This window comes from Meles meles, chromosome 3 (assembly GCF_922984935.1).
Source record: "Meles meles chromosome 3, mMelMel3.1 paternal haplotype, whole genome shotgun sequence".
Lineage (NCBI taxonomy): Eukaryota > Metazoa > Chordata > Mammalia > Carnivora > Mustelidae > Meles > Meles meles.
The window spans coordinates 151581940-151596856 of NC_060068.1; the positions used below are offsets into that span (position 1 = coordinate 151581940).

Here is a 14917-nt window from a genome sequence, read left to right on the forward strand (position 1 = left end):
TCATGAGGATATCAGATCTTTTAATAAACCAAATTACCTTAACTATTACAAATACTATATATATTTTTTCTAAGATTTTATTTCATTTATATATTTATTTATTTATTATTTGACAGAGAGAGACACAGTGAGAAAGGGAACACAAGAAGGGGGAGTAGGAGAGGGGGAAGCAGGCTTCCTGGTAAGCAAAGAGCCCGATGCGGGGCTCAATCTCAGGGTCCAGGGTCCAGGGTCCTGGGATGGAACCCTGAGCCAAAGGCAGCCACTTAACAACTGAGTCACATGGGCGTCCCTACAAATACTTTAAATATAAAACATACACAAATCATACCCAAGTAAATGCAAAATAATTCATCTCATTGGTTTTCAGCTCATTATTCCTGTATGTAAGGGTAAAATGAGAGAATTATAACATCCAAGCAAATTAGAGCTGTTACCACAGGTAAATAGATTATCTGCTTAATGGCTGATAAGGGAACCAAAAAGTTTTGACCAAGACACCTCTGGAGCAGCAAACGTCGAGAACAGTTTTTCTTGTAACACTGAGCTGCCTGAGCCTTATTTTATGGAGTCATCTCAACAGCACCTTTCCTGGCAATCAGATTATATATTACCTAATATTCAAGGTTGGGTTCAGTTAATTTATTTACTCCCTGATTCTACTCTTAATTTTTTTCATATTCTTTCTTTTGGTAGACACAATTCTTACAGATATTTTAATGATACCAGTTAAGCTGTGCACACCTTTTTTTTTTTCTTTCTGTCATGTTAATGATGGGAATCTCTGACATCTCTGCCAGTCTTCTTTAGGTTATCGTATGACAGCAATGTCCTGGATGAAGGATTTGTTTCATAGGTCTCTAGAGTAAGCACTTTAATGTTTTCCTGCCCTCTTGGGTGCTGCTCTTAGATTGTTTGTCTTAGCCTGTGAAGGACTGGTCCTACATGACTTGGGTTGAGTGGGCCTGGGCTGAGAAGGCTTGGATTGGGAGGCCTGGGGTGAGCATGGTTTGGGCTGAGTGGGTCTGGGCTGAGAAGGCTTAGATTGGGAGGCCTGGGGTGGGCATGGCTTGGGCTGAGTGGGTCTGGGCTGAGAAGGCTTAGATTGGGAGGCCTGGGGTGGGCATGGCTTGGGCTGAGTAGGTTTAGGTGGAGAGGGTTTAGCTTGGGAGGGCTGGGGTTGAGTGGGGATGGCTGGAAAGGGTTTAGTCTGGGAGGGCCGGGGATGAGCGGGTTTTGTGTGCATGGGTTTGGGTTGAGAGGGCACAGGCTGGGATTGGTTGACCTGGAATGGCTTGGGCTGGTTGGATGTGAATTGGGAGCTGGGTAAACACTTGCTGTTGGACCTGGGATAGGATCCCATTTGAAAAGTTGGATTTGAAGGCCCATCCTGTGCCTTCAGTTTGGCTCCTTGCTGAAAAGCAGGTCTTACAGGTTTCTGTATGGCTCCAGCTGGTTGGAAGGCCTGGGGGTAAAGACCTTCAATATGGGATGTTGTTTTTATAGGTTTCTCAGTTGCCCTAGTTGGCTGTGTTCTCTGGGCATAGGCTTGTTTAGGCTGTGGCTTCCCACCTGTTCCTGCTGGCTGCAAACCCAGGGAATGGAAGTGACCTGTGTGGGAGACCACTGCCCCAGATCTTTTAAGAGCTCCCATTGTTCTGTCCTCCTGTGGTCTCTTAGGCCAGGCCTGTACATGCTGAGACACAGGTCTTGTTTTATCCATGCAATATCCCCAAGAAGTTCTTGGAAATTTTATAAATCTTTCAGGTGAATAAAATCTCTGGGGTGGGAAGTACTGAGACCTAAAACTTTTACCTCGACCATGGCCCCTTGTTTTCTGAAAGGGCCAGGGACGGAACCACCTGGTCCTCTGCTCTGACCAAAAGTGGGAGCCTATAACCCAGGGGGCTTTCAGAGACACATGGTTAAAGTTACCTCCAATTCTGGTTGGTAGAGGATAGACGTTTTCCTGAGGAGGCATGAGTACTGGGGTGCAGTGGAAATTCTGAAGATTCCAGCTAGCCCCAGGCTCGCTTACAGGCATCTCAGCTGCGCTTTCAGATGAGCTTTCTGGCTGACTGTGTCTTTGTTGTCTCTCATCTTCAGCCAGGTTTTCACAGGAGGAACTGTGAATTCCCTGAATGTTCTCAAAGTCTTGATCTACCTGGATTCCCAACTCCCTGGCCAGGGAGCCCATCTCCTCCATGGTCACACATCTGAGTGAAGAGGACATCACTTCCTGCAGAGCAGCCTGAAGACCCTCCATATTCTTCCCTCTCTCCCCAGCTTCCTCCTCCTCCCAAAACAGTAGCTGTGATGGCTTCAACTTTAGAATCCTCTGGAAAAGTTGAGCCTCTTCACTCTCCTGGGCCTGGGGACTGAGGACAAAGTACAATCTCTCAGTGGCAGCTTCTCCTAAAAACATTAGCAAGTCCCACTCCTTCTCACCTAGGTAGTCAGTGAAAAAAAACACAGCTGAGGAAACTTCCACCAAAAAACCAAACTGTGTCCAAAAATTTTCTAGATCTCCACGGAGGTTGGCCAGAGCAACAGGCTTCTGGAAAAAACTAGGGTTTTCCTTTAGACAGTCACGCTCAGGAAAATGCCACGTTATCTCAACCAGGCCATCAGAGATTTGCCGGGGAAGCACTGGGACAGTAAAATCCTGATGGAGAAAGATTTTGTGTGATTTCAGTTGGGCAGGACCAAGCAGTCTGTTGAGGATTCTGGACTTGGAGAAGCTACAGTACCCTAGGCGCACAAAGGAGATGACAGGCATCTTCGGAAACTTTTCTGTGTCCCCCGGGGGCCCTCCTGAAGACTGTGTTGACCACTTTTTCACAACGTCCTTCATGGCCCCTAGCATTAAGATGCTTTTATTGTTTTCTGCATCTGGCAGGAGCAGGGGAAGAGCAAACCCGCACTGATACATGTTTGACATGACTTCACGCTGCAAGGAGCTGTCTGAACAGAGCATAGAGGCACAAAGAACATCAAAGGGATGAATGGTTTGTACGTCCCTGATTTCCAAATTCTCTACTCCAGTCACCAATTCCTCTTTGCCATCTTCACCTGGAACCCTGTGTCTAAGGGCTGTGTCTCTGGCTGTCACATCCAGAGCTTGAACTTTCATCAGGAAATTCCAGGCTAAGTCTCCGGGAGTCTCAGGTGTCCACATACATCCTCGATCTAAGGAGAATTGCTTAACAACATCCGGCAGAAGCTTTCTGCTCCTATCCATGTTTAAACATGATAAGACATCTTGAAACACGTTTTTTCTTTCTGCAGGGAAAAAGATACTCAGTGAATGTCACATTCAGAGTCAAGCTTCCTTCATGGAGTTCTAAAACTAAATAAGTAATTGACATTATCACTGTGAAAAGATAGAACAACACAAATAAAGTGAAAGCTCCCTTTTGCCAATTCCACTTTCCTTCTAAGAGATGTCAATGCGTGACGTATGTTTGCTTCCCATCCTTATTCCATGCAAGTACATTAAGTATGCATGCATAGAGAGAAATATATCATTTGGTTTGGTGGATATTATTTTATTTTTATATAAATGATATTATACTAAACGAGTGATTCTTCAACTTCTTTTCACTTAATGGTATCATTTGCAAATTCTTCCAAATCAGTTTATACAGAGATTGACTTAATTAATTTTAAGTAATTGATCATATTTCATGATTTAGATGGACCATTATGTATTTAACCATTATCTACAGAGGATCATTTAGGTTTTCCAGGTTTTTGACTAATGCTTATATGTATCAATGGAAAACACTGTTAATGCTTCATGATATACATGTGTGAGGAATTTCCTAGGTTGATACTGATTTCTCTCTTAAATGTATCTCTTGCTTAAGTTTAGAAAAATGGAAGATTTCATTCCCATTAAACCTTTCTCAGAATTTATGCGTTGTACCTAATTTCTCCTAATCTCCCGTTTTCTAATATGCCTCCTAACCACTTCTTGGGAATAGAGATAGTGCTTAGTAGAAAAAAAAGACCAGAGAGCATTTTCTACTCCTGGTAGATGGCAAACTAACATAAGACTCTTGGATCCCAGGGCTCCTGGGTGGCCCAATTGGTTAAGCCACCGCCTTTGGCTCAGGTCATGATCCCAGAGCCCTGGGATTGGGTCCCATATCCAGCTTCCCCTGCTCTACAGGGAGCTTGCTTCTCCCTCTCCCTCTGCCTTCCACTCCCCCTGCTTGTGTCCATGCTGTCTCTCTCTCTGTCAAATAAATAAATAAAATCTTAAAAAAAAAAAAAAGATTCTTGGATCCCTTATAAAAATAACCTGGAAGAGGAGCACCTGGGCGGCTCAATCAGTTAAATATCTAACTCTTAATTTTGGCTCAGGTCATGATCTCATGGTTGTGAGCCCTGTGTTGGGCTCTGTGCTCAGAGTGGTATCTACTTAAGATTCTCTCTCTCCCTCTCCCTCTCTCTCTTTCTCTCTCTCTCAAATAAATAAATCTTTTTTAAAAATAGCCTGGAAGAAAGAACAGAACTGAGCAAAAAATATGGATTTTAATAATTAACAAAGGTAACTCTGAGAAATCCTCGGGCAGTCTAAAAGTTGCTTGAATTGGAATATGTTTTGGGGAAAGAAGGTGAGGGAGGAGTTGAGGCTAGCAAAATGGGTTCCCAGAGGAGACAGTGAGAGGACAGGTTGCAGGAAAGTTTTTAGGTCCTGCTCTTGCCTATCAACTAGGCTGACTTTGGACAACAATCCACTATTTCTTCAGCACAAAAACCAGTACTCACACAGCCCAGGCCAAGATGTCTAGAATTGACAAGGTAATAACAGTCTTACTATGGAGCTCATTTGGGATACCACCAAGAAGCAACAGAGTAAATCTTACATAGCAACAATGATACAATCAATAAGCACAGAGCTGGATAAAAAGAAAAACAAAAATTTAAGAAGCAATAATATCTAGAATCCAATACATGTTTTCTTTAAGATTTTATTTATTTGTCAGAGAAAGAGAGAGAGATAGAGCATGTGCACAAGCAGGCAGGATGGCAAGCAGAGGAAGAAGCAGACTCCCCACTGAGCAGGGAGCCCAATGTAGGACTCAATCCCAGGACCCTGGGATCATGACCTGAGCCGAAGGCAGATGCTTAGCCAGCTGAGCCACTCATGTCTTCCAAGAACCTAATACATTTTTATAAATTTAAAACTCATGAAAATAGCCCAGCTGAGGCAAAAGAAATGATCAAGAGATTTTAGCTGCCACCCACCAAAAGGAGAATTTTGAATTTGAGTCCAGTTAGGTTAACTGGAAACTAGAACAGATTTTAAAAAATGAAGATTCGGGGCGCCTGGGTGGCTCAGTGGTTTAAGCTGCTGCCTTCGGCTCAGGTCATGATCTCAGGGTCCTGGGATCGAGTCCCGCATCGGGCTCTCTGCTCAGCGGGGAGCCTGCTTCCCTCTCACTCTCTCTGTCTGCCTCTCTGTCTACTTGTGATCTCTCTCTGTCAAATAAATAAATAAAATCTTAAAAAAAAAATAATAAAAAAAAATAAAAATAAAAAATGAAGATTCTTTGAAGATATTTAACAAACTAGAGAGGTGGCTGGGGGTTTATTCTCCTGGGTTAAGCATCTCTTTTCTTGACCTGTTTTGCTAAAGGTGTTACATTGATTGCAAAAAATAGCCCCAATTAATGGCTTTCTGGATATATTTTGGCTTTCTGCAATATTGCTTTGTAAGAAGTGGTATCTATTTTTTCCTAGTCCTTGAATTTGCACTGTCTTTGTGACATACTTTGACCATCAGAATGTGGCAGAAGTGATGGTGTTATGGGTTGAATTATGTCTACTTTCCACCCCCAACCCTGAAAAACAAAAACAAAAACAAAACTGTGTTGAAGTCCCCCCTACCTCAGAATGTGACCTTATCTGTAAATAAGGTCTTTACGGAGGTCAAGTTAAAATGAGGTCGTTAGGGTGGGCCCCGTCCAATAAGACCAGTATCCTTACAAAAAGGGGAATTTTGAAAACAGAGACATGCACAGAGGGAAAATGATCTGAAGACCCATAGAGAGAAGACGGTCGGTCATCTACAAGCCAGGGACTAACTGAGGCTACCAGAAACTAGGGAGAAAAGACTGGGAACAGCACTTTGCCTAATGCCTGCTGAGACAGTGTGACCCTGCTAACACATTGGTTTCAGACCTCTGGCCTCCATAATCGAGAGACAGTAAATCTCCCATTGTCCTAAGCCACCCTTTGTAGTACTTTGGTGAGCCCTAGGAAGCTAATACAGATGGGATGATAGTTCTGAGTCTAAGGCTCTTCCTCTCTCTGTCTCTCTTTCTCTCTCTCCCTCTCTTTCTTGTCTTCTCTCTCTTATACTCCTCTGTCCTCACCATAAGACGGTGCCCCATCTAGTCTGAGAAGAAGTCCAGACCAGCCTGCCAGGAGATGACAGACAAGCCTATCACCAGCTGACCATAGACACTTACATAAACCCAGGAAAGACCAGAAGAACTGCCTAGCCAACTGCAGACACTCTTATTGTTTTGGTAAGCTCTGTTATGCAGCGCTACTGTTGCAAAAAATAAATGATACAGAAAACAAGAGCATACCAGCAAACAGTAATATGCAAGAAACGCATCATAATATTAGAATGTTACCTATGGAGGAACGGAGAATGAAGAAAAAATGGAATAAACAGACAAAAGGGGTTGGTTACAGAATAATGATGATACTATGTAATGAATAATTAAGTCAACCCTATACAATAAGTGAAACGTGTAAATAAATAAAAATTGAGAAGGACACCTAAAAATGATAATGGGCTGGGAAGGTACAGGGGTGGGACAAGATTTGTGTTGTGGGTTAAATTATGTACCCCTCAAATTCATATGTTGATATCCTAACCCCCAGTACCTCAGGATGTGATGTTATTTGGAAATAGGGTCACCGCAGGTATAATTAGTTAAGACAAGGTCATTAGGGTGGGCCCTAATCCAATATGACTAATGTCCTTATGAAAGGGGGAAATTTGGACCTAGAGAAACGCACTCAGGGAGACAAAGATGAAGATGAAGGCAGATGAGAGGGATATTTTTACAAGCCAAAGAATGCCAAAGATTTCCAGCAAACCACCAGAAACCAGGAACAGATTCTCCTTTACAGGCTTCAGAAGTAACCAACCTTATAGACACTTTGATTCACGCCTCTCAACTGAGATAAAACGTTTCTGTTGTTTATTATTTACATTCCCCCATTTGGGGTACTTCGCTAGCAAACTAATAAAAGGTCTGATGAGGAGGATATTACTCCTTTCCTTCCTAGAACTAGATGGTGAATCCCCAGGATTTGAACTGAATGGGAGATGAGAGTTACCTTTCCCTCCTCTACTCAGAACTTGGGGATATTTATTTTCATAAACAATATCTCTTCAAATGAAGCATTTCTCAGTTTTCAAATTTTCATTCAGAACTATTCCAATTAAAGATACTGATATAATTTTCCCTTACCAAGATAGCAATTTATGACCAGATCAAGCCAAGTAACAGTATTTGGGGATCTTATCCATTCATCACAGGCTCCTCTCTGATTTTCACTTCAGTAGTTAGGACCATAACCTCCATATGCCATTTGTCACAAAGACACTAAAATGACTTAAGAGGCTTACTTTGAACAATAGAAGGTAACACCTAAAATTAGTGGTTAGCAGCTTCTTTTATGCATCACAGGAAGTGACTGCAGAAACCTATAAGCTGACAATCAGTATTTATTTTTGCTTATACTGTCCACCATTGCATAGGCCCTGAGTCTTCCTCTCTGTCAACACCCACCTCTAAGGAAATTCCAGGTTAGGGAGGCATAAAGAATCTGAGTAGCAGCTTTTCTGCTGATGTCTAGTGCCTATCTTCACCCCTTCTCCCCATTATGGGATGGAATAAGTTGTTGCCCAACTATCACATATCATTCCCATACCTTCAATCCTTTTCTCCTCCTCCTCCTCCTTCTGCTCTCCCTCCTCTTCCTCCTCCTCCTCCTCCTCCTCCTCCAACGACATGCCAGTTTCTGAATCCTCATAGCTCTGTTCTTCCTCAGAGAAGTGCAGGGTTTCTGAATACGCACAGCCCTCTTCACCATCATAAACACTGTGCTCTGAGTCATTATAAGCCTCTTCTTCCACATCGGGCTCTGCATCTTCCGAGTATCCAAGGGATTCTAGATATTCCTCTCTTCCTAAGTACAAAGAATCATCTGGCTTCTCATATCTCTGTCCATCCTGTAAATAAACAATAGTTTCTGGAATTTCATATTCGGGGTTCTCAACTGAATGTGGTGATATGACTTTGGGCGTGTTGTATTCCTTCTCATCTTCGCTGGAGGTCCAAGCAGTTTCTTTATGACTTGTTTTCTTCTCCCCAAAGGATTCAGAGATTCCCATATCCAGGTGTTCTTTCTCTGTGAAGGATACTGTGATCTCAGGATTCTCAGGCTGTTTCTCTCCAGAGGAAAAAAAATCTTCTGAATTCTTGTTTACCCCTATAGGTTGAGGAGGTTGTATATTCTCATGCTTTAAAAATTCTGAAAAGAACAAGAGAGTTGGGAGGGAGGTTGTTTCATTTTTCCAAATTAACAAGAATAAATTTTATAATAACTTGAGTTTCCAGGACCTCAAAGCATCATCTCTCTTCTTTATTTCAAAACTGGAGGATAGGAATACCTAGCATCTCCCACATAAATAACAAGTCACCTGGCATCCTTTCTCTCACTGGAAAAAAAAAAATCAAATCACGTTCCTATCTTGCTCAAAAGTTTGAGTTTTTTGTAGAAAACTTGAAGAGTACATGAGTGAAACAGAAAATGTGAATCCTATGAACAGTGCTTAGTTGTGGTTTTACTGTAACCCAAAACCAACTCAGATTTCCTAGAGCCAATGCTAATGAAATCTGATCCTAATCATTTCTAATCAGGAAGCAAATAGTTCTAATTTGGAATAGTAAGTCCTAGAAATAATAGTATCTATTTCTCTAAGTATATGGTTCTTGTCCTACAGTAGAGATCATTAACATTAACTTTTTATCTGAGCCTCTACCTCTCTAATATCTCTTAAAATGATCCTCAATATTTTTTAGACTTTCAGAAAAAGGAGCTACACCTGCTTCTAGTGGTAATCTACAAAATTGCTAAACAATCCATTCTGAAAGAATTACTCCCTCATCTGCCACAAAATATTTTTAACATTGAGGAATTAGCATCTGAGGGGCACCTGGGTCGCTTAGTCGGTTAAGTGTCTGCCTTCAGCTCAGGTCATGATCCCAAGGTCCTAGGAAAGAGCCCTGCATGGGAAACCTGCTTTTCCCTCTCCCATTCCCCCTGCTTATATTCCCTCTCTCGCTGTCACTATCTCTCTCTCTCTCTCTCTCAATCTCTCCCTCTCTCGCTTGCTCTCTGTCAAATAAATAAATAAAATCTTCAGGGATGCCTGGGTGGCTCAGCGGGTTAAAGTTTCTGCCTTCGGCTCAGGTCATGATCCCAGGGTCCTGGGATAGAGCCAAGCATGGAGCCCAGCATGGAGCCCAGCATGGGGCTCTCTGCTCAGTGGGGGAGCCTGCTTCCTCCTCTCTCTCAGTTGCCTGCCTCTCTGCCTACTTGTGATCTCCGTGAGTCAAATAAATAAATAAAATCTTTAAATAAATAAATAAAATCAATCTTAGGGGAAAAAAAAAAGAATTAGCATTTGAATTGCTCCAGAGAATAGGCTTCTGCTGGCATTCTTATCACAGAAAAAATGAAGTTATTGATCCACCATGTATCGTTTTTCTGCTATTTCCAAAATGGTTATACTAAGTGAAAGATGCAGCACTTGGTCTTGGGGTTGTTAAATATCCATGAAGTTACTTACTGAATAGTAAGCAGTTTATACTAGCACTAAAAAATCCCTGCAAATTTTAGATACAGTTTCAACAAAAAATTATCAATCCCTTAAGCCAATAAGATACATTGCTCCCTGCTTTTAAATTCCTAGACACTTTTACCCTCTATCATATTTCAGAGAAAATTATCTCCGGGAGACAGACATTTGTCTGTTTTCATTTGAAAACAAAAGGCAATTATTTTCTTTTTTCAGGAAATCTGCCTTGTCCCTCCCACCCCCCCCCCCAAAAAAAGTATAGAAATCCAGCTTACCATGCTCTAAGCCCCAAATGGTAGCTGACTCTGGAAAAGTACTAAGTAAACACTTGAGAAAATGCTGACAGCACACCTCTCCCTTTTTCTGTACCAAAATCAACAGCTTTCGACTTTTCTTCAGAGGATCTGCAATATTCTCCAGAGTCTGATACTCTTCCTCAGAAACCAGCCTCCGAGAGGTTAATGTGTCTAAGACAGAATCAGGATCTTGTTGGAGGATTTCAAGTAACTTTTTCCGTTCTCTTTCTATGAGCTCAGAAGGAACACTCCCGGCAGCCATTGTTCTCCCGTCCTCTAGACCAGGAAATGGATTATGAAACTGTTTCAATAGTAAATGAATACAGGTTTAAAAAAAAAAAAAAAATGGCAGGGGCGCCTGGGTGGCTCACTGGGTTAAGGCCTCTGCCTTCAGCTCAGGTCATGATCCCAGGGTCCTGGGATGGAGTCCCCCCCCACCCCGCACGGGGGGCTCTCTGCTCACAGCAGGAAGCCTGCTTCCTCCTCCCTCTCTGCCTGCCTCTTGGCCTACTTGTGATCTCTTTTTCTCTCTCTCTGTCAAATAAATAAATAAAACTTAAAAAAAAAATGGCAAAGATTAAACACGTCAAAGATACCTAGCATTGACGAGAGTGGATAAAAACAAGCCAAGACCGTGTGGAAATCTAGCCCTGAGCCCACAGGCCTGGCTCCCTACTCTTTTGATAACTTGAGTCAGTCTCATTTTGACTCAGGCCCAGAATCAATTCCCCTGAGAAGTCTCTTGAACTTCAGTCTGGACTAGGTGTTCTGAGCTCTATTTGTGATAAGAATGGGAACTGATTAACTCTTTCTGGAGAGAAATCTAGCAATAGGCAGCAATAAATAATAAATAAATAAATAAATAAATGCAGATAAATAAAAATACAAGTTTACACTATTCAACCCAGCAATTTCACTTCTAGGTAATTATCTTAAGGAAATAATCAGACAAATGTCCAAAGATAAATGTGCAAGAATCTGCATGATGTCATTTATAATACCAGAAAATTTAAGATAACTAAGATTTCCACGAATTGGGGATATGTGGGAAAAATGTTGATATATCAACACTAAAACAAAAACGAATAGTTTAAAAGGATGAAGCAGGGTGCCTGGCTGGCTCAGTCAGTGGAGCATGAGACTCTTGATCTCAGGGTCACGAGCTCGACCCCCACATTAGGGTAGAGTTTACTTAAAAAAAAAAAAAAAAAAAAGGAAAAAAAGAAAAGGATGAAGTAAGCCTATGTACATTGACAACTAGTGATATCCATGATATATTGTTACGAAAGACAAAGTTACAGATCTCACTTCTGTTTTAAAAATTAAAATGTGTATAATGCACATATATAAAATGTATATAGCGATATATATTTACAAGAAGACAGGAGAGAGACTCCCCAATTATAGCACTGGTTATCTTTGGGGATATGATTACAGAGGGATTCATACTTTCTACTTTAAACACTACTGCATACTTTAATAGTTTACATTTTTTGTTTCTATTAGACTTTAGTTTTTATTTATTCTTTAGATTTTTTTTTTTTTTTTTTTTTGAGAGAGTGTGAGTACATGTGCCTGCAAGGTTGGGGGTGAGGTAGACAAGCAGATTCCATGCTGACAACAGAGACCTACCCAGGGCTTGATCTCACGACCCTGAGATCATGACCTGAGCTAAAACCAAGAGTAGGACACTTAACTGACTGAGCTACCCAGGCAACCCTGAATTTTTTCTTAAACCATCTAGTTGGTGTTTTGTTTTTTTTTTTAAGATTTATTTATTTATTTGAGAGAGAGCACATGAGTGGGAGGGGCAGAGGAGGATCTCAGGCAGACTCTACGCTGAGCACAGAGCTGGACAGAGGGCCTCTCCCACGACACCAAGATCATGACCTGAGCAGAAACTAAGTCATATGCTTAACTGATTGAGCCACTCAAGCACTCCTAGCTGGTCTTTATTTACAGTTCCATAGTTTGCAAGACTCTGAAAACAATCTAAATAACAATCAACAGGATCCTAGATGAATAAACTATAGTATTTCATGGAATAGTATACACCATTCAAAAAGAATGAACTTCAGTGACCCACAATATAATCATGAAAATACAAAAGGAAAACTTCAAGTCCCAAAAGATTATGTACAGCATGATACCCTTTTTAAAAGTTGAATGTAACTCAGGGTGCCTGGGTGGCTCAGTGGGTTAAGCCTCTGCCTTTGGCTCCGGTCATGATCTCAGGGTCCTGGGATTGAGTCCCGCATTGGGCTCTCTGCTCGGCAGGAAGCCTGCTTCCTCCTCTCTCTCTGCCTGCCTCTCTGCCTACTAAAGTATGTGATCTCTCTCTGTCAAATAAATAAAAATTTTTTTAAAAAGTTGAATATAACTTAAATACATACACATGCATACACACATTTTAGGAATATACATGGAGTCATTAAAATTATATAAAGTGTGGGTGCCTGGCGGTCTCAGTCAGTAGAGCATGCAACTCTTGATCTCAGGGTTGTAAGTTTGAGCCCCACATTGGATGTCGAGATTACTTAAAAAATAAAATTTTAAAAAATTATTTAAAATTAGAAATAAGGAAATAATGAATATGAAGTTAAGAAAGATAGTTACCTAGGTTCAGGAGAGGTTGGGGATAAGATGGGATAAAAGACAGGAAGATCATGGAGTTAGACATAGGCTATAATGCAGGGATGGTTTATAGGTTTTTTCTACATTATTAAAGGTAATAAAATATGTAAATAAAGGCAGGGACCAATGCTGCATGGACCGATGTTTAGATGTATTAACAATCAAGGATAATGATGAATTCATCTCTGCTGTTCCTGAGGTTGAAAGAAGATTAAGAAAGTCTTTATATAATGCGAAAAATTAATTTTAAGTAAGAGTTTTAACTAAATGCATCTCAAAAGGGAGGCAGAAGGGTATGATAGGAGATTCTTACTGGATTTGAAGGGACAAGGAGACAGAAAGCCAAGGAATGACAGGCTCTAGAAGCTGGAAAAGGTGACAACAGATCTTCTGGACCCTCTAAGAATATGATGCAGCCCTGACCACATTTTTTATTTGAGCCCAGTGAAACCAGTCTCAGACTTCTGACCAGAACTGTAATGTGTGTTTTAATTGTGGTTAGGAATACTTTTTAACTAGAGATCCACTCTCTTAACAGATTTTAAGTGTGCATACACAGCATTGTAAACTATAGGCACAATGAGGTCCAACAGATCCCTAGAATTTATTCCTCTTGAGTAGATGAAATTTTTTAAAAAGCAGTATAGCTTGTTTGTTTTAAGCCACTAAGTTTGTGGTAACCTGATAGAAAGGCAGTAAGAAACTAATACAGCATCTAATCCAGCAAGCCCCTCGAATTGCAGTTTGGATCCAAGCACTGGCAGGTTGGCCTCCTCTTTAGCCTCTATCTACCGCTTCCATGAGGACAGGGACTGTCCTGTAAACCCCTGATTGCTAGAGTTCATTTTGTTCCGCCACCGGCTACTCCGTCACCTTTGCTAATGTTTCACATGTGACAGGTAAAAAATTCTCGGTTTACATCGAATGTAAGCACATTAGACAGCTATTTGGGATCCTTCTCCCTATGAACTCTTAAATGTTTGGATTTTTTTTTTTTGCTGTTTTGCGAGGGTGAGGGCGTTGCTGGATGAAAGGTTACTATCGGATTACTGTCTATGAAGGAGATCTGAAAACCACCAATTTAGACTCTATTTAGAAAGGGTTTAAGTACAGACTTCCAGGCCCTAACCAAAGGGGCCTGAATCGGATTTCCTCACATGGTGGCGTGGCGGGGGGGGGGGGGGGGGGGGGGGGGGGGGGGCAGGGGGGGGGGAAGAAAACCGTATCCGGTGATTCCACGTGTGATATAGCATACTTAAACTTTAGATCAAAACATGTACCTCTAAAGATGGGATTGGGAGGGAGACAAACCATAAGTGACGCTTAATTTCACAAAACCAACTGAGGGTTGCTTGGGGGGAGGTGGGGTTGGGAGAGGGGGAGAAGGGTTATGGACACTGGGGAGGGTATGTGCTATGGTGAGTGCTGTGAAGTGTGTAAACCTGGCGATTCACAGACCTGTACCCCTGGGGATAAAAATACATTATATGTTTATAAAAAATAAAAAATAAGAAATTTTAAAAAATGCAAAAAAAAAAAAAAACCAAACAAACATATACCTCTAAACTACTACAGTTAGAAAAAAACATGATTCGCCTTTCTTTTTGAGATCTGGAGGCCAGTTCCTCAGAGGCCTGGTCGGTGCCTTCGTACCGCCTGCGACCTCTCGGAGAACCAGCATCTGCCAAAAGCTTCTAGCCAGGGTGAGAAGGGAGCTACAGGAGCCCGTTTCTCCCAGATCGGGATTCCAGTTCCATGCCGAATCCTCCACCACACGCCGGGAGCGAGGACTCGCCACGAGTACTCCCAGGCTCCCCACCAGCTTGGCTTAGTGACCGAAATCCGCCATGTAGCCACAGATCTAAGAACTCAAAGAGGCAGGAAGGCAGGTCACTAATCACAAAAAACCGATTTGCGGCGTCTAAGCAGCTCTCGCGCAGGGCGGGTCGGCCGAAAATACGCCCATTCCGACTCCAGGAAGCTCTGAGCACTCCCCGCGCCGAGCTCCGAAATCCCTATTGGCCCTGCCTTGGCTCTGATTCCTCCTCTAGACCCCGCCCACACCGCTGAGACTGACGTTTGAGAACAG

At 42.0% G+C, this 14917-nt stretch overlaps 1 protein-coding gene across 1 annotated transcript; it reads right to left on the minus strand.

Annotated features, from left to right (window-relative positions):
- Positions 1-219: 219 nt before the first annotated feature.
- CARD6 (caspase recruitment domain family member 6) lies at positions 220-10613 on the minus strand. Its single transcript, XM_046001022.1, has 3 exons — positions 10174-10613; positions 7966-8568; positions 220-3282 (listed from the first exon to the last, which is right to left on the minus strand). The coding sequence occupies exons 1-3, from the start codon at positions 10454-10456 to the stop codon at positions 875-877; spliced, it is 3294 nt and encodes a 1097-aa protein (XP_045856978.1). The 5' UTR covers positions 10457-10613; the 3' UTR covers positions 220-874.
- Between the last annotated feature and the right edge of the window lie 4304 nt (positions 10614-14917).